The sequence below is a fragment of the Ovis aries genome, chromosome 17, assembly GCF_016772045.2.
Source record: "Ovis aries strain OAR_USU_Benz2616 breed Rambouillet chromosome 17, ARS-UI_Ramb_v3.0, whole genome shotgun sequence".
NCBI lineage: Eukaryota > Metazoa > Chordata > Mammalia > Artiodactyla > Bovidae > Ovis > Ovis aries.
The window spans coordinates 72139329-72164480 of NC_056070.1; the positions used below are offsets into that span (position 1 = coordinate 72139329).

General features: G+C 63.0%; 5 protein-coding genes across 6 annotated transcripts; 1 reads left to right on the top strand and 4 right to left on the bottom strand.

Moving 5' to 3' along the window:
* Nucleotides 1-1140: 1140 nt before the first annotated feature.
* Nucleotides 1141-5622, bottom strand: LOC114118901 (uncharacterized). Its single transcript, XM_027980292.3, has 7 exons — nt 5561-5622; nt 5100-5353; nt 4850-5016; nt 3398-3603; nt 2812-2882; nt 2505-2600; nt 1141-1368 (listed from the first exon to the last, which is right to left on the bottom strand). Exons 2-7 carry the CDS (start codon nt 5324-5326, stop codon nt 1158-1160), a joined length of 978 nt encoding a protein of 325 aa, XP_027836093.3. The 5' UTR covers nt 5327-5353; nt 5561-5622; the 3' UTR covers nt 1141-1157.
* A 5798-nt stretch (nt 5623-11420) lies between these two features.
* On the bottom strand, nt 11421-13346 carry SDF2L1 (stromal cell derived factor 2 like 1). Its single transcript, XM_027956872.3, has 3 exons — nt 13135-13346; nt 12654-12850; nt 11421-11864 (listed from the first exon to the last, which is right to left on the bottom strand). The coding sequence occupies exons 1-3, from the start codon at nt 13319-13321 to the stop codon at nt 11583-11585; spliced, it is 666 nt and encodes a 221-aa protein (XP_027812673.1). The 5' UTR covers nt 13322-13346; the 3' UTR covers nt 11421-11582.
* Nucleotides 13347-16106: 2760 nt separating this feature from the next.
* Nucleotides 16107-20642, bottom strand: CCDC116 (coiled-coil domain containing 116). Of its 2 annotated transcripts, XM_042234184.2 has the most exons (3): nt 20165-20642; nt 18960-19517; nt 16107-18839 (listed from the first exon to the last, which is right to left on the bottom strand). In XM_042234184.2, exons 1-3 carry the CDS (start codon nt 20234-20236, stop codon nt 17841-17843), a joined length of 1629 nt encoding a protein of 542 aa, XP_042090118.1. In that variant the 5' UTR covers nt 20237-20642; the 3' UTR covers nt 16107-17840. The 2 variants fall into 2 exon arrangements, with proteins under 2 accessions (XP_042090118.1, XP_042090117.1); XM_042234183.2 differs by having other exon boundaries at nt 18960-20642.
* LOC121816890 (histone H3.v1-like) lies at nt 16107-20642 on the bottom strand. Its single transcript, XM_042234185.2, has one exon. It carries the CDS (start codon nt 16908-16910, stop codon nt 16278-16280), a length of 633 nt encoding a protein of 210 aa, XP_042090119.1. The 5' UTR covers nt 16911-20642; the 3' UTR covers nt 16107-16277.
* Nucleotides 20643-22847: 2205 nt separating this feature from the next.
* Nucleotides 22848-24646, top strand: YDJC (YdjC chitooligosaccharide deacetylase homolog). Its single transcript, XM_015101750.4, has 5 exons — nt 22848-23050; nt 23140-23299; nt 23494-23593; nt 23674-23851; nt 23992-24646. Exons 1-5 carry the CDS (start codon nt 22887-22889, stop codon nt 24359-24361), a joined length of 972 nt encoding a protein of 323 aa, XP_014957236.2. The 5' UTR covers nt 22848-22886; the 3' UTR covers nt 24362-24646.
* Nucleotides 24647-25152: the final 506 nt, after the last annotated feature.

Genomic DNA, 25152 nt, shown 5'->3' on the forward strand with positions numbered 1-25152 from the left:
AGGGGCAGGTGGCCATCAAGCCCAAAGGTCCAAAGCCTTCGTGATCCCTTCGGCCTCTTCCCTCGGCCGGACCACCACGTTGGGGTGCCCCAGGCCAAGCCTCAGACCTCCCCCTACACTCAAGCACTGGGTGACCTTGCCCGGGCTCGCGGCTTTAAACGCCTGTATCGCTTGACTCCCAACGCTAAATGGCCAGCACTCAAGACTCCTGCCCTCTACTCGGGCAACCCAGTGAACTCGAATTCAGTATGTCTGCTAAAGCAGAATTCTCCTCCTCCCCCTCTAGGGTCCACTCTCCTCAGAGTACCACTATCCAGCCAGTCACCCCATACAGCTACAAGGGCTTGTTACCACTTGTAATCCTGTACTAATCCATCTGTGTACTGTCTAGCCACACATGCACGCACGCACGCACGCACACACACACACCCTCTCTCTCTCTTCAGGGAGACATGGCTTCCCCAAGAGCCAGGACCCCAACTGCTCGTCTGCTATCTCCAGTCACAAGCAAAGTGCCTGCGAGCTGCGTGCTGTCCCTTCAGTTGCGACTGACTCTCTTCCACCCTTCTGGACTGCAGCCCGCCAGGCTCCTGTCTGTGGGCTCTCCAGGCAAGAATACTGGAGTGGGTTGCCATGCCCTCCTCCAGGGCATCTTCCCAATCCAGGGATGAAACCGGTGTCCCTTGCGTCTCCTGCATGGACAGGCAGGTTCTTTGCCACCTGGGAAGCCCCAAGCAAGGTGCAGGGCATACCCAAGAGCTCAAGCAACATCTGCTCTACCGGCCAGCATCATCGGACACTTTGTGAGGACTCACATCTCACATGCAGGTCGACTTTAAGGTCAGCATGCAAGGCGATCAGAGTCACGTGTCTCTGAAACTCTTTAGGGAGGCACCAAGTTGGAAACCGACTCACTGGCTCACTGTCATCCCATGGGGGGCACAGACCACTGTTTCTAAGGCTTGTGTTTGGGGGCCAGGCGTGGCAAAAACTGGCAGTCTTGTAACTCTGGGATCCAGTGAGGCCCACAGGGGTTGCAGAGTCAGTACTGCACAGGCAGCTCCCCTTGCGCGCTGCTCTTTGCAAGGGCCCAGGGCTGAGATCCTGGGTCAGGCGCAGGGGAGAGCGCGGCACTAAGGAGACAGCAGCAGGGAACTTTATTCACCCTCCGGCCGTGGTCTGTACAGAGGCGGCGACTGGTCCCTCTGGTGGGGCGCAGACTCTGCGCTGCCAGGGTCAGTCTCTGAGTCACCTTTGGGTTTGGGCACAGACTGGAACTTGAGCAGGACAGGCGGGGTGAAGATGGAAGCCTTCACAGATGAGGACGGTGTCTCCTCGGGGGCGGTGGGGCTGCTACAGACTGAGGTCCTGTGCAGGAGACACAGAAGACATGGGTTTGGATTCAGGAGGCGCAGACACCACACAGGGCCATCAGGAACACACCACGAAACCCAGGCTGTGTGACGGTCTCGCTGCCTTCCTGCTGCCGGAAACCCCTCGCGTGGGATGTCTGCTCAAAGCTGTGCACTGCAGCAATGCTTGTGACTGTGTAAACCTGGAGACGATCCAAATATCCGTCAGGGAACGCCCAAAGGAACCAGGGCACGGCCCGGCAGTGGACTATAAGGCAGGAAGCTGGTCTTTACAGCCCAGAGAGGCAAAACGGCCAGTGGTAAGGGAGCGGGAGGAACAAGCTGCAGTGTGAGCCTGCCTTGATTTACGAAAGCAACCGATGTATCGGCACCCTCGTGTTTTATGTATTCATTGCCGTATTGTGAACGTTTTCCCATGGAATGTGTTCTGCTTCTGTAAACTTAAAAAACAAAAAGAACCCATTTTTGGTGACAGCACCAAGAGGCAGCACAGCTTGCTCAGAGAGCCCACGCAGCAGGACGCCAAGAGCTGGCCCCACCGAGGGGCTCTGCCAGCGCAGGAGGGCAGCGGGCCAATGACGCTCCAGCCACACAAGGTGGGGCTATTCCGCATTCACTACTGGTGAGTTTCTAGGCTTTTGGGGGTCTTGGGTTTGGTTTTTCTTGCCACACTGTGCAGCTTGTGGGGTCTTAGTTCCCTGAACCAGGCATTGACCCTGGGCCCATCTGGACCACCAGGGAATTCCCAGCACTGGTATTTTTTCAACGGGTGAATTACATGCCGTGTGAATAATGCCTCAATAAAGCTGTTTAAAAACAAAAAAGTCCTCTAATGCAATGAAGCTGCAATCTCAACACTCAATGACACGGGAAATACTTGACAAAAAAAAGGTAATTTAAAGAAAACCACACGTTCAGTAAACACCTGATTTGCAGAACCACGTACGGAAGATCCCAGAGCTGCCCCAGCTGATGCTTTCCCACCATTACAAGCAGTAGGAAGGGGCAGCCACTCTCCAGCATGAGGGTCCCCGACGACACGAGGGTCCCTCCTGGAAGTGGGAGGGACCTCACCCTGCACATCCTCCAGGGCACACTCACCAGGGGCACACTCACCAGGGGCACACTCACCAGGGGAGGTGGAGCTTGTGCATGTCATTCCCGGTCAGGTACGAGAAGTGGAAGCCCCCAGGATTGAGGACCAGGGGGGTCAGGTCGACCATGTGGCTGCAAGACAGGGGGAGGCAGGGGGCTCAGCCTCGGTGCGGGGGGTGGGGGGGCACGGGCCGGGCACGAGCCGATGAGGAGGGGAAGGGAGCACTCAGGATGTAGGAGGGACATCTGAGAGGGAGGCCGGGATTCCGGACGGGCCAAAGAGCATGCTCCCCTAAGCCCTTCTGTCTGCCATCTACCTGGGGCCCCGAATAAATCCTCCCACCTCTTTGGGTGTGATGACAAGCCAGTCCAGTTTAATTTCACTTCAGACCTCGAAACTTCCACTTTCTCCAGCTGCGGGAAACAAAGGAAACAGGACAAGCGTGGGGTTCTGCTCGGGAAGAGAAGCACCTTCTCCAAGAACTAGGGGCATGCTGTGCCTTTCCGCCAACTGGCAAACAGGTCAGGTTGTGCTGGGGGCCAGCCGGGGCTCGGTGTTAGGGGGACAGGGCCTGGGAGCTTGCGGAGGAGGTCCCACTGCTGCCTGGGGGCAGGTGACGGGTAAGCGGGAGTCAGAAGGGGCGGCCAAGGAGGAAGGGCGCTGCAGAGGCACTCCGAGGGCAGCCTGGACAACGGCCCCCGTGAGCAGAGGTGGGCAGCGGGCATCCCCTGGGAGCCGCGGGGTCCGGCCGAGTGCCCTGAGGTCAGGCAGGTGGGGTCCCATGTATTCCCCACCCGACACTGCCAGCTGAGCGGCCCTTATCATGCTGCCTGCAGAGAACATTCTGGGAGCCTCTACCATGGGGCCAGGGAATTGCCGGGGTGCTTCTGAGCAGGGCGCAGAGGCTGCCCCTCCACAGGCCACTGACCGATGTGCTGGGCAGCGGAGGGAAGGGGCCAAAGACCCTGGGCATAGTGTAGACAGCAGGTGGCGGGGCCGCTGTGGAGGCCGTCGGCGGCAGCGGTGGTACAGGCGGCAGCAGAGCTGGGGGCAGGCACGGGGAGGTCGAGCGGTCCTGCCAGACGACGCGTTCTGGTTTCTTCGGTTTCCTCTTCCTCCCCCTCTTCTTGGCATCTGGGACAGGAGGTGTCCGTGAGCATATGCCCCAGGCCTGGACAGGTGTGGGAGGGCAGACAAAGGCCCGCCCACGGGCAGGGGAGCCAGGCCCACACAGGGCACCGGGTGACCACACCTAAGGCCACCGTTGATGGCCACCCACACGCGCCATCTCCCTGGCCCTTCGGCCACCCCACAGGGAAGTCCGAACCACCCAAGGCACAGGCCAGAGCCCCGCCAGGCTGTGTGTCAGGACAGAATTCCATGGGAACCGACAGAGTGTCACCACCTAGGTTAGCCTGCCACTCACCCTGGAGTCACCCACGGTGGAGTCTGCCAGTCTGCCAGTGAGCCCACCAACGCCACCCAGCCCCGGGTCATCCTGGGGGTGTGCAGAGAGCCCACGGGGAGGGAGTCCTGCAGAAGTGAGCTCAGGGAGACAGCCGGGGCCTCCCCACCCCCCCTCCCCTGTCCTCATGAATTTGGGTCTTTCTACTGTTCAAATCTGGAGCCCATCAGCATAGTAGGGGTCAACAAGGCCCTCCGGAGAAAAAGAGCACTGCCGGGGGCGCTGATGAGAGGCTGAGGGCCTGCACCTGGAGCAACCCTGGCCTGAGCCCCCATTCAGCACCATGTATGGCCCACGTGTGCTGGGCAACCTCCCTGGGCCTCCATTTCCTCTTCTGTAAAACAGGAATAAATAGGCCAGGCCAATGCCTTGGGAGGCTGTGGTGAAAGCTACACGTGCTGTGGGGGTCAGCTGCTGGATGAAAGGGTGCCGTGGGACTGCCCCCACCCCTGCCCAGGCGTCCGCCGCCATCGTAGGACCCTCAACATGGACACACCCAAGGGCTGAATCCAAACCTCATCACAGTTTCAGAGCAACCGTCCAAGACACACAGGCAGAGGGGAGCAAGCAAACATACCAGGGGACCCTGACGAGGGACACAGATCGAGTGGGTTCCCCAGAGGACAACACAGTTCTTCAGTTCAGGGCATCAGCGAGGGAAGCGAGATCACGCCACCTCACAGGGGATTCCAACAGCGTGGCCTCTTCCCGGGTTGCCTTCCCGGTGTGGCAGTGAACGCGGCCCCCTTCCAGCTCTACCCTCACCTGTCCCCATGTGAACACGAATTCGCCTCCCACCCAAACAGTGTGCGGGCCTCCGGGGGTCCTGACTGACAGAGCCGGCGTGGAAAGGCCGCTGCGGCGCCGCGGGGAGGTCCGAGTCGGGTGGGCCAGCGCAGCGCACGGTGGGCTCACCCTGGGAGTAGAGGTGCACGCGGTGGATGCGTCTCTTCAGCTGTTCCAAGCGCTGCTGCATCTCCAGGGCGCTCATGCTGTTACAGCAGTTCAGCTCCCCCTGGACCGCACGCGACGCCTTGGCCTGCGAGGGCCGCGGGCAAGGCGGCGCGGAGGAAGCCAGACGCCTGAGCCGCCGCCTCCGCGAAGCCCCCACGCCGGCGCCCCCGGCCGCCCCCCACCCCGCGCCCCCCGACCTCGCCCGGCCGGCCGCACCCAGAGGAAGGAGAGGAGCCCGCGCCGCTCGCACTCGGCTTGCTTGCCCTTGCGCACCACGCGCTCGGCCAGCGCCGGGTTGCGGTCGAGACTGCGGAAGAGGCGGCGCAGCGCGCGCTCCGTGCAGGCCGCCGCCTGCCTCTCGAAGTCCTCCTCGGAGATGAGCTGGCAGAAGGTCACAGTCTGGGGGAACTCGCGGTCGAACTCGTCCAGGATCTCCATCCTCGAGGGCTTCGGCGGCTCGGCTGCCTAGGGACCGAGCGGCGTTCGGGGCGGAGTCCCCCGGGGCTGGGCGCGCCCACCCCCCCCCCCGCCCCGGGAGACAGGGAAGCCCCCCGAGGGTCGCAGCTCCGCCACCATCCCGGCGGGACCCCCGGGGTCCGGGCGCGCCCAGCTCCCCACCCCGCCCCGAGGGCAGGAGCTCGAGTGCCCGTCGGGGCTCGGTCCGGGACGCACCGCTGTACCCCAGCCACCGCACGCGCCGCCGCCCAGACCGCTCGGGCCACTCCCGGGAGACCGCGGGCCGGACGGCAGCACGTGACAATGCCCGCCGCTTCGCGCATGCGCCCTCAGGCTTCGACGGGGCGCGCACCGCTGCACCCAGACCAGGCCCACCCTCGTTCCTGGCCGGCCAACTCTCGCAATCTCTTTTAGACCCTCGAACCCCAGGCTGCCTCCAGGCCCCCCACACCCTGGCCGCTCCCCTCCTCAGGGTCTGTAGGACCTGAGGGACATCAATGCCCTGGAGACGTCTCTAGGCCCACAAATCCTATAGCCTGGAGTTGCCACCTTTTCTTTGGATTTACTCTCCAGCCTCTGTCCTCTCCACGTTAGGGTCTTCCCCATTCCTTCTTGGACATCTTACCCGCTTCTTAGTCCCAACCCAGAACTGCCTGAGCCCCAAGTTCCCTGGGTTCCAGACCCACACATACGTGTCCTTGTTTCCTGGGTGTCTCACACTCAGCAGAGCAGAGTCTGGCGGCATCTTTCCCCCTCCCCCCTCTCCAAAACCTGCTCCTCACTTCCCCTCCTAATAGCCAGGGACCAACACTGCCATCCATTCCAGCCTCTTGGCGTCTGGGGGGCTCCCTGGACGTTCCTGTCCCCTAGGGTTCCTGTCCCCTCCCCATACCCCCTTCTATCAGCCCTGAGATCTTGAGTTTTTTTTCACCTCCTACCACCAAACCACCAGCCCCAGCTGTCCCCAACACAGGAGGTGGCCTTCACTTCCTCCCACTTTGAGGCCTCTCTCCTGCAAGGAAGGAGAAGGTCTGGCCTGTGTATCTTGCCTACGGCTGCAGGCAGACTCAGATACATCTGCCTCCAAATCTCCATCCTGTTGCCTAGCCGGCCACCTGTGACTTACGGACTTGACTCTCAAATACATAGTATGTGCTTTTTAAAACCAGGACAAGCATCCTCTGAGAGGTCAGGCAGGCCCTTGATTAACATCCCCTTCATGCTTATGCTTATAATGCTTTATATGTTTCTTTGGGTTTTTTAAAGCATGCCATGTCAAGCACGGCCAAAAATGAAGTGTTTGCTTCTTTCAGGGGCTCCTAAAGAGGGCTTCAGCCACAGGTGGAAAATGTGATCTAACAGACCCTAGTGGAGGAACACTGGGCGCCCTGGAGCCCAGGGAAGGCTTTCCTTAGGAGGGGACATTCGAGCAGAGCCTTGAGTTCCCAGCAAAGGCAGAAAACAGCTGCATGGCATGTTTGGCCATGGGGCACAGAGTCTGCACAGGAGCAAGGGGTCAGGCCTAGAAGGTACACAAGCATGTGTCATTGCCCCTCATCCTACCCTGGGTGCCAGGGCATCTACCCCAGGGCAGGGGGTGAAGTCACTGTCCCTCTGGGCACAGCCATTGATGAAGGGTACTCCCAAATGCCCCTTCAGACACGAATGGGCCCCCTCTCAAGGAGGCAGGCTTGGATGGCTGCCACTGGGCACATGAAAATCCTTTGTGTCTGGTCCTGATGCTGAGGGGCCCCTGCAGGCACGCCTGGGGCCGATCTCCTTGGCAAGTCGGCTCCAGTCCCTCCGATTCCAGCTGTGTGGTGGGATGCTGGGCACTTCACCATCCCTCCTGCAGGCTCAGGGCAGCACACATCCCTGTAAGACAACAAGTGGGCGTGGGTGGCGGGCACAGGGCTCCATCTCCTGAGCCCACCGTCCACCCCAGCTAGCACTGCTCCTGCAGAGGACCCAGGAGAACGTTCTTCCCAGGCGTGCCAGGAGGGCCCGGCTCAGGGCGCCCCCAGGAGGTCAAGGCAGGGGAAGCTCGTTCTGAACCAGGCCCAGGCCAGCCCTCCAGGCAAAGCAGTGGGCCTCTTTGTCCACAGGGTCCTGATCAAACCTCGAGCCCCACCCCGTCCTACCTGGGAGTTGGTTGCAAAGATCCTTTTCAAGCCATAGGTTTTCTGAGTCTGCCCCAGCCCCTGTCCAGCCACAACCTAGATGGAGAGGTTGGGAAAGAACCTCCCCGCTCTGCGGTTCCGATCCTCCGATGGAGCGCCCGCCAGCCCAGCTCCGCACCTGTGTCTCCTTGCTGGTCAGTGGAGCGAGGCGGCCAGACCCCCTGCCCAGGCGCGGTGGGTGGCGGGCGGGGCCCGACCGATGCCCTTTCATCATTGCACTGCTTGCCAGGGGCGTACAGTAGTGCAACAGGGAAAGAGTGTCAGGCAGGCCTGCCAGCGCCTCTCCGGGGGGGCGGCCTGGATCTGAGACCCGGAATGCAGGCCCACTGGGGCGGGGCCTCCGCCTGGGGGAAGGGTGCCCTCTGACCCCAGAGGCCCAGGCCTGGCCAGGATCTCAAGTTTCCATGGAGAAGGGAGCTCGCTGGGCAGGGGGGAGGGGAGGGCGTGCAGGTCCGGGCCGCTGGGGAAGGGAAGTGGCAATGTGGGGGAAGGGGTCTCCAAGGCTGGTCCCGGATGCTTTGACAATATCATTGCACTGCTCCTCAAAGCACAGTAGTGCAACCTCGTCAGAGCACCTGCGGCCAGCAGGAGGGACTCCCACCGCCCCCCGTACACGCAGGGCGGGAAGCAAGCACAAGTGGGTGGGGCTAGGGGCCCATTCCTAGACAGCAGGGCCGGAGGGGATCTCACCGCGGGGGCTGCCGTCCCTGGGGTTCTCAGGACCCCCAGGGGAGCCAGACCTTCCCCGGCACCCTCCGGAGAGCCGTGGGTATGCGACCCCAGACAGAGGGGCGGCTCCAGCACCTGAGCTGGAGCGGACCGTGGATAGGGCGCACACACAAAGGAGAGGGGCCCGCGCTCCAGTGCGGTCAGAAGCCCACTGGCGTCTGAGGCGGGGGTGGATACAGCCTGACGACCCTGAGCCCTTGCCCGGCCCGCGCCTCGGAGAAAAGAAGGGTGACCGCCCCCCAACGCCGGTCCGGCGCGCCCCCGCCAACTCAGGCCCCCGGCCCCGGCCCCTGGCTCCTGGCCCCCAACTTGGGCCCCTCATTCTGTCCCGGGAGACTCTCTGCCCGGCGGCGCAGAGAAAAGACGGACGAGGGGGCTTCCCGGCTCTCTGTGGTCCCCTGCTCGGAGGGGGGCGCCCTGGGTGTTGGGCTGCGCCCCTCCACACCAACCCCTCCGGCGGGAGAGGGCCCTCCCTGTCCCGCGCCCCCACCTCGGACCCGGCTACTCACGCGGCGGACGCCCCTTCCTCCCCCCGGGCCACGGCAGGTCTCGAGAGGTGGCGGCGAGAGGTCCGGGCGGCCGTCCGCCCGAGCCGCCCCCCAGGACCACCGCGCACCTCGTGGCGCCCTCCGGCCGCCGGCTCCATCTTTAACCCGCTGACAGGCGGCGGCCCGGCCCCCGGCTCCTTAGCATAGCGCCGCGCCCATTGGCCGGCGCCGGCGAAGGCTCCGCCCCCCGCGCGCTCGTTGGCTGGGGCCGCAGCGATTTCAAAATAGCCTGCGGGCCCTGATTGGTCGCGCGAGGACCGAGGCTACGGCTCCGCGGTTTTAACAATGAGTTCTGCGAACACTGCCTCCCCATTCATAACTTATCAAAGGGAACTTTGCCCGCCTTTTCGCAGCTCGAGTCTCCGCGAGTTTTCATCGCCGCCGGGGCGAGGCGCTTAGAAGCCCGGTGGGGGGCGCCGGGCGCGCGGCCAGACCCGCTACGGAGGGGGCTACGACGGGAGGAAAATGTCCCGACCTGCGCGCGCGCGCGCTCAAACCTAAGCCGGCGCGGCGGCTGCAGGTCGCCCCGTCTGGCGTACTGGGATTGCTCCCGGTGCCTCCCCGGTGGCGTGCTCGGCTGCGGTGGGCTTCGTGGCTGGGGTAACCCCCTCCCCGCTCAACCACACCGCATCGCCGGACTTGAACCGAATGAGATCTTTCTGAAACCACCGGGCGGGCCTGGGCTGTGTGCGGGACAAGGTATTGGAGCCCACCCCCACCCCGCCCCCCGGAGCCTTGCGGATCCGTGGAAGGCACAGGGAAGGGGGCGCCACTCGGGTCCCTGCGTGACCGTGGATAAGCAGTCGTTCAGTGCTTCCCGGGGGGCTGGTGACCCGGGAGGATGGACATGGCGCCGCCGGCCCTCACATAGCTGCAGTGTGTGTGTGTTGGAGAGGGTAGTACTTAGGCTACTGCGCGTCTGGGCCCCCTCCTCTTTTATTCGCTCAGTCCAGAGCCTGAGAGCAAATGTTTCGGAAGGCACACAGAGCTGGGTTTGCATCTTTAGCAACCTCGGTAAACCTCCTCTGAAAAATTAAGACGATAATTGAACACGCTGTGCTTCATAGATTTGTTGCCGCGAGCAAATGAGACGCTGTGTAAATCGCTGGCCGAGTGCCTGGCAGGCACTTAGTTTTCAATAAACGAGAGATCGGCTGCTGCTGCGGTTTTAATTTTTGGTCTTGTCCTGCATTCCGCCTGCGGCCACCTCACCTGCTCTCAGCTTCAGCCTTACCCAAGGATTCCTCCCGTGGACTGTTGGAGTCCGCTGTTAACTAACACTCCTCACGTGTGTGTGTGGTGGCAGGGCGGTAACAGAGGCAGAAGTGGGCTCTCACATCTCAGTGGGGCCAGGGATAGACCAGAGGAGCACCCCTGGGATTTTCAGTGCGGTTCACACTGCAGGCGCCCACATCCCGGTAGCACTCGCCTCTACAGAAAGGATGCTCGCAGCCAGCGCCTGAGGGCTTTGTCCTGGCTGCTGAATCCAGGGCAAGTGAGAGGGCTGCAGAGGGACACCCCGCCGCCCCGCAGCCCTCAGCCAGTGAGAGAAGGTACCCTGGTTGGATAACTGCCCCCCCCCCCCCGACTTGCTTGTTCTACCAGCTGCCTGTGGGTTCCTCTCCGCCCCACTCCTTCCCCAGTGTTTTCTGGGATCACTTCCCAACAAATCGCCTGCACGCCTGTCTCAGGCCAGGTGAGCGGTGGGAGAGAAGTGGAGGGTAGTAGACGATGCTCAGAAGGTCTGAGCAGAGCAGGACCTCCTGGGGGAAGGGACAGGGGAGTAACGGGGCGTAATCATGACCCTCCCTTCCTCTCAGGTTTCACAACTGGCTAGAGCTTTCCTCTCACGCCCTAAGGGCAACTGACTTCTCGGAAGTCAGGTGCTCACGCTCCTCCAAGGCCCTTCCCACTGGTTGCCACCCCCGGCCTCTCCTTGGGCTACTCTCCTGCCGGAAAAGTGGCACCCTCTGACCCCCGCAGCTCAAGTCCTTCAGCCTGTAATCTCTGCCATCACCTCTAGAGGGCACCACGCACCAGCAAAACTGCTATTACCGTCCTCTGTCAAGGGCCAGCCGATTTCAACACTTTGACAGCTCAGTGTGACTCTTCTTCCAGGAAGCCTTCTCAGATGTCTGCAGGCGGCAGTCCTCTGTGGTTATCTTCCCTTGCAATACCTTTTTAAGTTCTGTTAGGGCCTCCGGGGTTTGGGGCCAGCTGAGTGTGTGGGGTGCCGATCTGCACGGAGACAGGGATCTTGCGATATGAATCTCCACCAGATGGGCAGAGTCCTGGCCCAGTGCTTGGTCAAAGCCAAGGGTCCAGACTGTCACAACTGCCAGGGGAAGGGATGCCCTTCAAGGGACGAGAGACTGGCCAGCTTGTGCCCATCCCAGCTGGTAGGGAGCAGGGCTGCTGCAATCTGCTGAGACCTTAGCCCTTCTCAGGAAGGTTCATGGAGCTGGAGGCCATCTGAGGGTGGGGGGAGGGGGCTGTGATGGCCCCGGGCAGTGTTGAGAGTGCACAGAAGAGCGTCCGAGAGGTCTGGATGGGTTCAGCCACCAGCCGTGCTGGAGACAGAGCTTTCACACTGAGGAAGAGATGCTGAGTGGGACCAGCTGGCAGCTTCAGGTCAGCCCCAGGCTCACAGCAAAGTGCGACCAGAGACCAACATTCTTTAATCATAAAGGCACTTGAGAACCCCTACAAAGCCAAAGTCCCCCCGGAGAGTCGTCTGCAGACAACGCCCCCCGCAGCCCTCCGCCCCCCGGTCCACAGCGCTCAGAGCTCATCGTGGCCCCCAGGGGCCTCCGGGCTGGGCTTGATGAAGACGCCTTCCATGGCCTTCCACTTATTGTGGGCGCTGGCACTGGCCATGCCATGCACCTCATGCTGCCCCCGGATTGGGCTCCCGTACTGCTCACCAGTGACCGACAGGAACACGGAGGTGCCCACGTGCTGGAAGCGCACGGCAGCCTCTCGCTCCCAGTGCAGCCCTGAGCAGCGCACGGTCCACAGGTCCAGGTCGTCCCCCTCGCCGTCCTCCCCAAAGGCGCTCACCTCCTGTGGGGGCAGAGGGGGTGAGGACCGCAGTCGTGACAGAGGGAGCCCTGAGGCCCCTGCGGGCCCCTGCCAGGCAGCGGCACTCACTTCCCTATACCTCCCCCTAATACTCAGCTTCCACAGCTGCCAACTGCGACCACCCCCCCAGCCCTGAGTCCCCCCAACACGGGCTCTTCAAACACGTGCACACCCCATCTCACCTACCTGGGTGGCGACCACTGGCCCCCAAGGAGTCAAGGCCTCCCCCACTCCCTCCTCCTCCAGTTCCTTCTGTCTTAAACCCTCTGACCTTCACTCAGCATCATGTCTGCCACTCAGGCTGACAGTCAAGGTTCTATTATCTCATCCTTTTCTTTGGATAAGCCCCCAACCACCCTCTGTTCCAGCCCCACCGCCCTCCCAGTTCCAATGAACTCGCACACAGGCAGGCTCTTGTCCAGGCCTGGGAAGACGCCCATCTCCTCCCTGGATTCCTCCTCATCCTTCCAGGGCCGGCCTGAGTGCCTCCTCGCTGCGGAGTTTCCCATTCTCCACGGCAACTGCCGTGTGGATCCCCCTCCTGGGTCCAGCTCCCGCCCAGGAGTGGAGCTCTCCAGCCAGACGGCTGTTCCAGCTGTGTCCCCGCGGAGCTGAAGGCTCCAGGGGGTAGGCGCCGGTGGGGATCATCTCTCTGTCCCCAGAGTGGGCGCCGGGCAAACGCTTCTAACTTGACGCTCCCATTTCACAGAGGAAAGCTGGGGCTCTGAGCAGGTGCCCAGGCCCCGCGGCTCACAAGCCAGGGGGGCTCACCTGGTTGTTGGTCAGCGGCGACGGGAAGTGGTGCGTGTGCAGGTTCTTGCCGGTGAGCACGTGCGTCAGCCGCACCGCCTGCCCGCAGCGCACCGGGGACCCGCGCGGACACCCTCCCTCCGTGTCGCCGCGGATTCGCCAGTAGCTGTTGGCGTCGTCGGACGCCTCCACGCCGGTTACCGACTGCTGGCCGCTGCCTGGGGACGACACCCCATCCCCGGGGTGGCCGTCAACGTGGCAACGCCGACCGTCGCCCCGGACAACCTCCGCTTTCCCGACGGCCTCGACCCTGGGACCCAACGGCTCCACAAGCCGCTCCCCGCCCCCCGCCCGCCTCTGGTCGCACTCCGAGGTCCACCGCTCCGAACGGCGTCCCGACCGCGCCCTCGAAACCGCCGGCCTCCGGCCCTGAGGACCCCCAGCCCCCTGGCCCGCGGGGACCCAGCGCCCAGCCCGCCGTCGGGCGGCCCCGGCCGCGCACCGGATCCGTATTTGATGTCGTGCGAGTGCAGCCGCACCCGGTGCTGCGTGTTGAACAGCTTCAGCACCGACCCGCAGGTCACGAGCCCCGCGTCGGTCTTGGCGGCACGGCCCCCCGACAGCGAGAGGGCCAGCAGTAGCCCCAGCAGCGCCGGGCCCGCAGCTCGACCGCGGCCCGCGCTCCACATCGCCCCGGCAGGGCTCCGGCAACTCGGCCAGCGGTCGCTTCCGTCTCCGCCGCCGGCCAATCCGGACTCCGACAGGGCCCGCCGCAGCAGCCAATCGCCGGCCTGCACGGCGCTCCGCCTCTGCTGCCATTGGGTCCGCGCCGGAGAGACCCGCCCCCAGCTTCGGCGAGCGGCGGCTGGGAGGGCCCTGGCGACACGAGGAAAGTTTTGATTGGTCCACGCCTCCGAGGGCTGACCAATGAGGATCCAGGGGAGGCCCGGGCGGCTCCAAGCCGCGGGAGTGCTGGATGCCCGGCGGCTGCCGCCTAGGGCGCCGCTCTAGCGCCCGCCGGGCTCCGGTTCACCCTATCACCTTGATCCCAGATCCCCTGGCCCTCAGTGATGGTGTCCCCCTCGGACCCCGGGTCCACAGCTGCAGGGTCTTGACGTTGCTCGACTACTAGATTATGTGGTCACCAGTGGACACATCTCGGATTACGCAGTCACATGCTCCTTCAGTCCCTGAACCTAATCCTCCAGTCGCTCGAACAGTGCCCCCTGACACTGCGTCACATCGGTGTCCCTGGACCCTGGGGATTCTGAATTCCCTGGGCCCTTCCAGGGCAGAATCTCATGGTCTCTAGGCCGCTGGGCAGCAGAGGGCAGCAGGGAGCTGTGGTGTAGAGGCTAGCAGTCTTCAGAAGACCCTGAGCTGCCTCGGGAAGTGGCTGCAAACCAAGCCTGGGTGACTGTGTGTCCCAGGCTGGGGACTCACTGCCTTCTCAGAGAGCTGTCTGCTCAGTCCTGTAAGGGGGGAAACTTACACCGCTGTTTATTTATTCATTCGTGGAATATTCTAAACTTGACTTCACTCCAGGCCCTTCAGTTCAGCCCAGCCCAGGAATCGGCTGACTGCTCGGCACTTGGGCACCAGCAAAGCAGGGAGGGAAAAAAAAAAAAAGTTCATGTTTGATTAAATCATCCAGAAGTTAGCATTCAGAAAATCCAGGATAGAGTCATTTAAATTACAGCAATGGATTAGTTTTCGGGTTTCATATTCCCCCTGACTTGGTGCTGATCAGCTAGCTTGTGGGCTGTTAGTTCCCTGACCAGGGATCAAACCGGCGCCTCCTGCGGTGGAAGTGTGGAGTCCTAACCACTGGGCCACCAGGAAGTCCCAGTTTTCAGGCTTAACATTGTCTTTATTTGGAATTCCATGTAGGACAAGGCGTCTTGATCTTTTCAACACTCAGTGTCTAAAATGCTGTCTGCCCTGGATTTAGTAGATCCTACCTTGGAGGGGCCTCCAAACCAGGCAGAGGGGCTAGAGTGCAATCCAGACACAGCAAGGAACACCTCAAGCGGGCCAGACCAGAACTCGCAGCCTCCTTCCCACTGCTTTGCCCCTAGGCTGATTTTGAGTGACGGCACCCTTTTCGCAAATTCACAAGCTCTTTAAGCCCCAAACCGGGGACTCATCTTCGATTCCTCTCTTCACCACACCCCTCCCATCTACCCCAGCGCATCTCGATGGCTCTGACTCTGAACAGCTTGGAAGGCATGTCTCCTGAGTCCCCGTCAGCACCCGAAACCAAGGTACCCCACGTCCCCTCCAGATACCTACCACACCGCTGAGATTTCCCTGCTACTCAGGCCTCTCCCAAGACATTCTCCACCCAGGAAAGTGGTTTTTCTTAAAAAGCGTAAATCAAGTCACACGAGGTGCCTGCTGAAAGCTGCCAATGGCTTCCCATTACACAGCAAATAATCTCCCTTCAAGGTGAAGACAGTGTCCCAAGGCCAGTGGAGGCCATCCCTGGCAGTCCAGCGGTTACGACTCTCGCTGCTTCTGCAGGCGGTGTGGGCTTGATCCCTGGTCAGGGAGCTAAAACCCCACGGCCCCCCTAAAAAAGCACATGGACTCCAGAACTGCTGCTTGGAATAAAGAGCTGTCTGCTGATCTGAGAGCAGTAGAGACCCCAGGGATGGAGTCAGGGAAGGCAGCGTGCCTCTCACTGAGTCCCTGGAGCTGCAGGGGCAGGGTAGAGTGAGGACTCCCGAACAGGAGTAAGCAGGCTGCCCTAGGAAGGCAGAGGGCTGCCCTAGGAAGGCAGAGGGCTGCCCTAGGAAGGCAGAGGGCTGCCCTAGGAAGGCAGAGGGGAGGAGGGCGCTGAGCTGCGGACACAGGATGGCCAGGAGCTCTGGGAGGGCCTTGGACATGAGACCCTCCAACCACGGCACCAGCCGAGTCCACAGACCCTTCGAGAGAGAGAGAGCTGTCCTGTCCTGCCCAGGGCCGCTAGGGAAGGGGCAGCCAGTCCACAGCCCGACCGACCAGCACAGGGCGGGTGTGTCCCGGCAGAACCACCCCTCTATGGAAGGGGAAGCAATAATCCCAGGGGCTGTGTAGGGGTGGAGACAATGAGTCCTAAGAGGCTTCCCTGGTGGCTCAGCTGGTTAAGAATCTGCCTGCAATGTGGGAGACCTGGGTTCAGTCCCTGGGTTGGGGAGATTGCCTGGAGAAAGCAGTAGGTGCCAACTCCAGTATTCTGGCCTGGAGCATTCCACAGACTGTATAGTTCATGGGGCCACAGGACTGAGTGACTTTCACTTTTGAGGCTTGAAGAGCCAGGAAGATTCAGACTGGAGCGGAGAAGAGCCAGGAGCAGAGCCTAGGAGGTCACAGGGCTCAGGGCACCGGCAGCTGCCCCCTGGGAGGCTGGGCTCAGCTCACCGGGGGCGGGTCTGGGTGGTGGGGCGCGGATGTGTGGAAGGACATCTGAGATCTCCGACAGGAACACCGTGCTGCGTCAACACAAGCTTTATTTTTCCTGTTGGCTCCCACGAGAGGCTCAGCAGAGCTCCTCGTGGGTACCAGCCATTCTGACCTCTGCTCGGGCAGGGCGGGTGCAACAGCAGCGGCCAGTGGGGGCAGGAGGCGTGGGCCACGGAGTGCTTGGTGAGGCCGCATGGGGCCTCACGGGAGGTCACTGGGGCCTGCCCCAGAACCTGCCACGGGGGAGCTGACTGCGGCCTCCCCTGGAGGCTCCGGGGAGCTCTGGGGCTGGTCCTCATCTCCAAAGAAGTCTTCCTCCTCGTCCTCCTCCTGCTCGTCTTCCTCCTCCTGCTCGTCTTCCTCCTCCTCCTCGTCTTCCTCCTCCTCCTCCTCCTCGTCCTCCTCCTCCTCCTCTTCGTCCTCCTCAGTGTTCTGCTGGTCCTCCATGTCCACTGTCTGCTCGGACGGATGGGAGGCCACGCCGGCCTTGGTGGGGGACAGGAACCGCTTGGCCTCCGGGGGCCTGGAGTGCTCCTGTGGGGGATGTGGCCGGGAGCCCTGGGGCCTCACGTCGAGGCAGGAGGGCCCCATGGGCTTGTCCCGGGTCCTGTGGCCCCTGGCAGAGACCTCGGAGGGTGTGGCGGGGGTCCCCATGCCTCGCCGAGGGGTGCTGAGCTGGGAGGTCGGTCGGTCGGGGGGCCGGAACGCCAGCCGGGACGAGTGCCGGCTGGACTCGGCCTCCTCCAGCCGGCGCAGCAGGCGGTGCCAGTCGACCGTGGAGGACAGGCGGATGCGTGAGCCCTTCACCTTCTTGAAGCCCAGGAAGAGGTCCATGAGCACCTCGGTGACCGGGAAGGAGATGAAGCCCAGCTGGTTGGTGAGGTTCTTCTCGAAGCTGTACTTGTGGATGAGCAGGGACACAGCCTGATCCTTCAGGTAGTCAACGAGTTCCTCGTGCCAGGGGTCCGAGAGCTGGGACACACTGCTGGACCTGGACAGGATGGAGGGCAGCGGCTTCTTCTTGCTGAACTTGTAGCCGGGGCTCTGCGCAGGAGTCGGGGGAGGGCGAGGGAGACAGGTCACACATCCCTGCCTGCCCTCTGGCTTCCCTCCCACCCAGAGCGTCCTCCACGGCACCCACACGGCACAGTGCCTGCTCCAGGCTGAGTGTGGCCTCACCAGGTTGGCTCCACTGGCTCATTGGAGAGCTGGGCTGGGGTCCCATGTGCCTGCCCACCCCAGTCAGGCAGGCCCAGGGCCAGTGACCTCAGTCCCCATGTAGTCAAACGGGGGTCTGCACGACCCTCACCCACACCGGGGTTCAGAGGAGGGAAGCATGCCTGAACCCTGATGGGGAGAAAGCATGGTGGGGGCTACCCACATCCTCTCTCCACACTCAGCCCGAGGAACGCCCTCTCAGCGGGCAGACTCCCTTGGAGAGTCCCACCCTGGATGGCAGGACCACAGAGGGCAGACCTCAGGCACAGGGCCCTACTCTGGACTCAGGCCACTGTCTGCAGAGGACAGAACCCTCCCCATTCTGGGAGGGCCTCCGAGACTCACGTACAAACGTTAAAAAAAAAATACCCAGAATAAAAAACAGCCTTTATTCATCTTTGACAACACGTGGCAGTGGCTAGGCCCGGACTCCGGGTGCACTTGTTGGCTCATAGCCGGCCCCCCACCCCCTGGCTCAGGTGGTGCCCACAAGGGCCTGGCAAGAAACCTGGGTCCTGGCCCCCCTGCCAGTAACAGTAGTGGTGGCTAGGAGCGGTGGCGATAGGACCCCTTCCACTGCAGACCCGGCCCTAAAACCCCGGGCCCCAGTCTTGGGGAGGTCACCTCCCCCTCCAGCAGGGCCCGAGATGGAGAGGGGCCCCTGAGCGCACAGGTGTGGGGTGACAGCACGGAGAAGGGGTTTGAGGACGAGGGGTGGGGAGAGGCCAGCGGAACCAAGGCCCGGGGGGCGCCGCGGGTCCGTCGGAAGGGCGCCTCCGCCACCTCCCAGGGCGCGGGCGGGGTGAGGTGCGGGCTCCGCCAGGGCTGGGCCCGCTGGCCGGAGCTCAGGGGCTCCGAGGCGGGAACGGAGGGTGTCTGTACTCTGGCGTCCCGGTCCAGCCCCCCATGCTCGGGGAGGGATGGAGAAACCTTGGGCTCTTCCGTGGCGGTCACCTCCAGCCGGAGCCTGGTGGCCACTTGAGAGCCAGACACGGGAGAGCCGGCTTCCTTGGGCTCGCCGCGACCCTTGGGCTTGCCGCTCCTTTGCTCGGTCCGGGGGCTGGAGGCCGTGGTGGGCGGTGACGCGTAGAGCTCCTCCCCGTCCCGGGGCGTGGCCACCTTGGAGTCGGACTCCCGGGCTGTCTCCCATTCCGACGGGAAGAGAGGGCCGCCGTCGCGGCGGCGGGCGCCGCTGAGCTTCTCTACGGCCCGGTTGACCACGTTCTGCAGGGCGGGGAAGAGGTGGTGCTCGGCCAGGAAGTCCAGCGTCCGATGGGGCTCGCGGAGCGCAGAGTAGCCAGGCAGCTCAAACGACGCCGGCTGGCTCAGCAGGGATCTCATCTCCTTGTTCAGCTGCCGCCTGAGGAAGCCCAGCTCGCGCTCCGTGGGCCCCAGCTCTGACGATTCGTGCGTGTCCCAGCTCGAGCCCAGCGGGCCTGAGAACCACGACAGGGGCTGCTGTACGGTCCACTGGCTGCTGGTCTGGCTGTCCAGCGAGTCCCACAGCAGCGAGTCCCCGTGGGAGGAGGGCTGCCCCAGGCCTCTCTGCAGAGAGAAGGGGGCCCCTCAGAGACGTCCGCGGGCAGCCAAGCAAGGCCTGGTGCTGGGCTCCCGGCGGGGGTCAGCCCCGCAGCCCCTCACCGGGTCCGCAGCCCCCGACCTCACCCCGCGGCTCTCCAGCTGCAGCAGCCGTCTGAGGCTCTTCTCCAGCAGGAGTTGGTCCGACACGGGTGGCAGTCGGCCCAGGCCCCGGGAGCCCAGGTCGCTGTCCCGGCTGTGGCATCCTGGCCAGTTGGCGGCTGTGCAGCTGCTGTGGGAGTCGGACATGGAGCTGGAGCGTGAGGGGTAATTGTTGGGGCGCCCCACGCAGAGGCCGGGCCGGGCGCGGTGCCGGCGCAGGGTGCTGAGGCTGGGCCGGGCCCGCGCCCGGCGCCGGCCCCGCGGCATCTCCACGGGGTCCTGCACTTCCACCAGCGGCACCCCCGCCTCGGTCTTCACGGTGGCCATGCGCTCCGTTGCCTCCTCCACCACCGTCTGCAGGCTTTCCAGCACCTGACCCTCGACAAGGAAATCCAGGAAGCTCTTAAAGGGTCGAGGGCCCTTGGGGTTTCTGCAGCGGCCTGAACTGCCAGAGGGGTCATGCGAGGAAGGCGGGTGTGGCCTGTGGCCCGGCTTGGAGGCGTGGCCCATTTCTGAGAACAGTGACTTCTTAGGTGGCTGCACCTGAGCAGACAGGCATGTCAGGGTGGGCAAGGATGCCCCATGGGGTGGGGGGAAGGTGTTCCTGGGGGGTCCTCCTAGGGCACCAGCAGCTAGGTGGGGACTGGGCAGTAAAATGAACGGGGTTTTGGAGCCAGGCAGCCCAAGCTCTGGACCCTGGCTCTGCCAGCTCCAGGCACGATGCCCTCTCTTGAGGTCCGTCTCTTGCAGAATGGGGATCTGTTCAGGGTGGCCCTGAAGCTTCCCTGACAGGTACGCTTCACACACACAAGACGTGGCTGGGCAGTCTGAAAGCCCGCTTGTGCCCTCACCCAGGGCATGACTGGGCAACCACAGAACCCCTAGGCCCTGCCCCACTGCCGGTCTCCTCAGACCACGTGTGGTCCTGAGCCCTGTGCGCCCCATAGCAGCGGCTGCATCTCCAGCCAGAGGTCCCCAGGAGACTCTGCTCTCTCTCTGGGGTCCTCCCAGGCCCCTGGGGGTTGGGGCCGGGCAGGAGGACAGAGTCTGACAGGTGAGCAGGGCCCAGCAGGGCGGCGGCGGAGTGCTGAAGACCAACAGGTCACTACCCGGCCCAGAGAGGACATCCGTGGGGGACGAGAAACGGGGGGCTATGGGCTGCTGGGGGACACGGTGGGTTCCCCACTTACCCGGGCCACGTAGGTAGGGTGGCCGGCCTCATCGTCCGCCAGGTAGCCCGAATGGTGGCGGCAGCTGGCCATGGTGCGGATGGCCAGGCCCGCTGCCCTCCTCCTCTCTCTTCGGTTGCGCGGTGGAACCGCAGATTCCTCTCTGCGCCGGGCGGGGACATGGCGTGAGCGTGCCCCCCGCCCTCCGTGGGTTGGCGTCCCCGTCCGTCCGTGGACCGCTGGTCCCCGGCTTTCCGCACCCCGCGTCCTTCACAGGTCCGGCCGGTCGTCTGCTCGGAGCCCCTGGGCGTCTCAGCTCCGTCCGTGTCCAGAGCCATCTCTGGGCCCGGTTGCGCCCGCCCTCTGTCCTCCTGGCCCCGGCGTCCGACCCGGGCCCCCGGCGACTCACTCACCAAGCCGGTGACCCCTGGGCTCGCGCTCCGCTGCGGTCCGAGCCCTCCGCAGGGCGTCCGAGCAGCTCGGGGCCGCCACGGGGCCTGCTCATTTGCATCCCGCGTCCGGATTGGCCTGCGCCACGCCGCTCGCTCGCCGGCCCCCGCGGCACAATGGTTGGGGCGGGGCCCGCCGGGCCCCTCCCTCACGCCCCGGCTTTGGCCCGCCCACATTCCTAGTCTGCGCTGGAGGCCGGGCCGGTCACTTATGGACTTCGTCCCGCCTGGAGCGGGGAGCCTGAGACCAAGCCACCGCCTGCCCCCAAGATGATACAAGCACCTTCCTCGGCTCCTCTCTGGTCCCTGAGTTGTCCTGGGCTCCTGCTCGCGGACTGTCTTCCACTCGCCCAGTGTGGACATCCCAGCTTCTGTCCCTGGCGGACTGGAAGGAATCCCGCCTCTTAAATCACAGACTAGCATCAACTCCCAGCTCCGGGGTTTCCTGGCCGGGGCAACTGAAGCCCTCTAGTCGCCTGCTCCGTCTCCGTAAGTGGAGCTGAGTGTCTTTTCACACGGGTTCTTCCTAATGCAGTCCATACAGACACCATGTGGTGAATGGATGATCAGATCATGCTCCCTGGAGTTAGGAACTGTGGTTCTCACCCCTAATCTATGATCTTTCTAATATCAGTAGGTGCTCAATAAATGTGAATTTCATCCTTCAAATAGAGTACCCTCAGGGCCTCTAGACTTTCCAGGACCAGCTTCCCAGTGGAGAAGGATAATTGAGGTCCCACAACTTAGTCATCACTACTGAACACTTTGTTGACAAAGGTCCGTCTAGTCAAAGCTATGGTTTTCCAGTAGTCATGCACAGATGTGAGAAATGCACCATAAGAAGGCTGAGCACCGAAGAACTGATGCTTTCAAATTGTGGTGACGGAGAAGATTCCTGAGAGTCCCTTGGACTGCAAGGAGATCAAACCAGTTCATCCGAAAAGGAAATCAACCTTGAATATTTGCTGGAAGAACTGGTGCTGAAGCTGAAACTCTTTGGCCACCTGATGGGAAAAGCTGACTCACTGAAAAACAGCCTGATAGTTGAGGGCAAAAGAAAGCGGCGGCAGAGGATGAGATGGTTAAATAAGCATCATCGACTCAACGGACATGAATTTGAGCAAACTCTGGGAGATGGTAAAGGACAGGGAAGCCTGGCGTGCTGCAGTCCATGGGGTCACAAGATATCGGACACAACTGAGCGACTGAACAAAACTGAGTACAATCGTCCTTATGCCGAGGCCCTGGTGAAGGACTCTTAAAGGCCGCCAGTTCTTACTGCGCCCCCACGGAGGTGGGTTGTTAACTGTTATTCTCCAGCTCAGCTCTGCCCTTTCCGCCCCGAGGGCAAGCAGGGTGCAGGGACCAGAGCCGACCAGAGGCAGGCTGGCGCTCGGGAGGGCAGTCCCAGCTCCACTGACGCCCGCAGAGTCACACAGGCCAACACACTAGCCCTCTCTGAGCCGCAGTGCCCTCACCCTAACGCAGGAATGACGTCCCCCACCTCAAAGGCTGGACTCAGGTACTGCACCTCTCAGTCTGGCCACATGAAAACGCTGGCTGTCAGCCATGGTGACTAAGTCATTGGTAAGGAAAGTTTTTCTGGATCACAGAGGAAAAAAGGAGGTCATGAAAATGTAAAGTTGTGGCCTGGCACAAGGCTCAAGAGATGGAAGCTGGGACGGATGCTTTCTCAAATAAAACCATTGGTACACAGGCTTTCTCTTTGTTCAGAGCTTTTACAAATCAAGAAAAAGCCTCGTTTCAAAAAATCAGCAAAAGACAAATAAGCAATTTGTAAAAGATATAGTTAGCTAATAAAGACATGAAAAAGTTCATAGTATCAAAAAAAAAAAAAAAAGGGAAAGAAACACTAGAGGATGGAATGCCACTAAAGTGATCATTGTCTCCTCAAAACAACAAACCAAAAAACTTTGGGGTGGAAGAGCAGAAAGCTTGGGCGTATTTCTTAGAGGGAAAAAAAATACCAGGAGACACTACCCAGAAAGTGAACGGTGGTGACCTTCGGGGAGGGTAAGAGGGTTGTTTGTTTTCTTCCCCAGGTTTGATTTTTCCGTTTTACATATGAAACATTTTCGCAGTCACTGCAAGTCTCGCGCTCGGGGTGGGGCGGGGGACCCGGCTTGCAGGGACCTCGGGCACCGGCAGGCGGCGAGAACAAAGGCCGAGCGCGGGCGCGTGCGTCGGGGCGGGGCCTCGGGCGACGTCTGGGGCGGGGCCTGGACCGTCCGCCCGCGCGCTCGGGCCCCGCGCATTCAGCGGATGGAGGCACCATGGCCCGGCTTCGCGTGCGGCTGGTGGTCACGGCAGACGACTTTGGCTACTGCCCGCGGCGCGACGAGGGCATCGTGGAAGCCTTCCTGGCCGGGGCTGTGACCAGCGTGTCCCTGCTGGTCAACGGTTCGGCCGCCGAGAGCGCGGCTGAACTGGCCCGCAGGTGAGTGGCGGCCTTCCTGCACGGTCCGGGGCGGGCTCGGGGACCGCCGTCCGCGCCGCCGATGCTCCCCGCTCGCGCTCCGCCCGCAGGCACCAGATCCCCACGGGCCTCCACGCCAACCTGTCCGAGGGCCGCCCCGTGGGCCCGGCCCGCCACGGCGCCTCTTCGCTGATCGGCTCCGAGGGCTTCTTCCTCGGCAAGATGGGATTCCGGCGGGCGGTGGCGGCTGGAGAAGTGATCTTGGCCCAGGTGCGCAGGTGCGGCTGCAGGAAGACGCTCAGGGCTGCGCCGCGAGGGTGCCCTGGACCATTACGGGGTGGACTGGGGCGCCGGATGGCTCCCTGGTTCAGACACAGGGACGATCGCAGCGGAGCGCCGGGACGGGGTCCCCTGGGGAGCTGCTCCCGAACATGTACTAGGTAACTATCACCTTCGCCCTCCAGGTGCGAGAAGAGCTGGAGGCCCAGCTGAGCCGCTTCCGGGAGTTACTGGGCAGGGACCCTACTCACGTGGACGGCCACCAGCACGTGCACGTGCTCCCAGGTGCGCGGGACTGGGCTCCCACGCGGGGATGGGAGTGTGCGGCACGTGCCTCGCCCTGACTTCGCCCGGCCCGCCCGCAGGCGTGTGCCGGGTGTTCGCCGAAGCCCTGCAGGCCTGCGGAGTGCGCTTCACTAGGCTGCCGCTGGAGCGCGGGGTGGACGGCTGCGCGTGGCTGGAGGCCCCAGCGCGCGCCTTTGCCGGCGCCGTGGAGCAAGACGCCCGCGCCGCCATCGGTCCCTTTGTCCACCATGGCCTTCGGTAAGGCCCCCAGCCCCCTGGCGAAACCCCCTCCACCCCTGTGCGTCTGGCTGGCTGTGCCCCCCTCCCCATTTTGCCAGGGGTCCCTGGCCTAGCCCTCCCACCGAGGCCTTCTGGTCCTGCTGCCCTGGCGCCCACAGGTGGACAGACGTCTTCGTGGGCTTGAGCACCTGCGGCCGGAACATGTCCACGCACCGAGTGCTAGAGGCACTGACTCGGGCCCTGGAAGGCACGCCCACTGGCCAGGCAGTGTCGGCAGAGCTGATGGCACACCCCGGCTACCCGAGTGTGCCTCCACTTGGGGGCTGCGGGGAGGGCCCCGACGCCTTCTCCTGCTCTTCGGATCGCCTGCATGAGCTGCGTGTCCTCACGGCGCCCGCACTGCGGGCTCAGCTTGCCCGGGATGGCGTGCAGCTCTGCACCCTGGAAGACCTAGACCGAAAGAGGCCCAGAGAAGAGGCCCCCAGCAAAGCCGCTCGGGAAACCCTTCTGGAGCCCTCCCCACCGTGACCCTAGCAGACAGCTGAGCGCTAACGTCCTTGGCGCACAGGAAGGAAACCGTGCCCCAGAGCCCGCGTTTCTGGGCCTGGACGTTGTCAGCTCTGGGCCCAAGTCCTCGTGGCGCGGGGTGGCGGCCAAGCTTCTGCAAGCAAGCGCTCTGGCTGTGGGGGGCAGCTGTGACCTCTGGGCCTGGGCCCTGCCAGGCGTGGGGGCCGTCACACCACTGCCATCATCGTTGTTTGGGCCCTAGGAGCAGAGGGGGCTGTGTTAATAAAGTGGCACGTTTCCTGTGAACCAGGCCCAGGAGCCTTCCCACACACACGAGCACGCCACTCGGCCCCTGAGGTCACTTTCCCAGGAGCGGTCAGCAGTGTGGCCCACCTTGGCTCTGCCCATGCCTCGGCTCCCTTCATCCTTTTCTTCAGGGGGAGGTAGTGGGGGCTAGAAGACTCTCTCGCAGGCTACAGTTCTGGGGGAAGCCTAAGTCAGCGGTCCTCTGCCGCCCCAGGGGGTGGGCCGGAGAAGGTCCCGCAAGCCTGCAGGAGTGTTTTACGTGTGCCCAGGAGGGACGGTCTTCTGTGCACCTGGGGTCCCTCCTGACTCGTGGATGCCCTGTGGGTGGGGCTCTGGGGCCTGGGTCGAGGGCGGTGCCCTGCGTGGTCCTTCTTATCTCACGGAGTGTCATATCACAGCGTTGGTGTCCCCGTTCTGCAGACCCCGAGAACGGGGCCACAGCTGTGAGGCTGCCTGCCCACTCACTCGCACGCACTGGGTCTTAGTCTGGGTCAGGCGGCCACTGG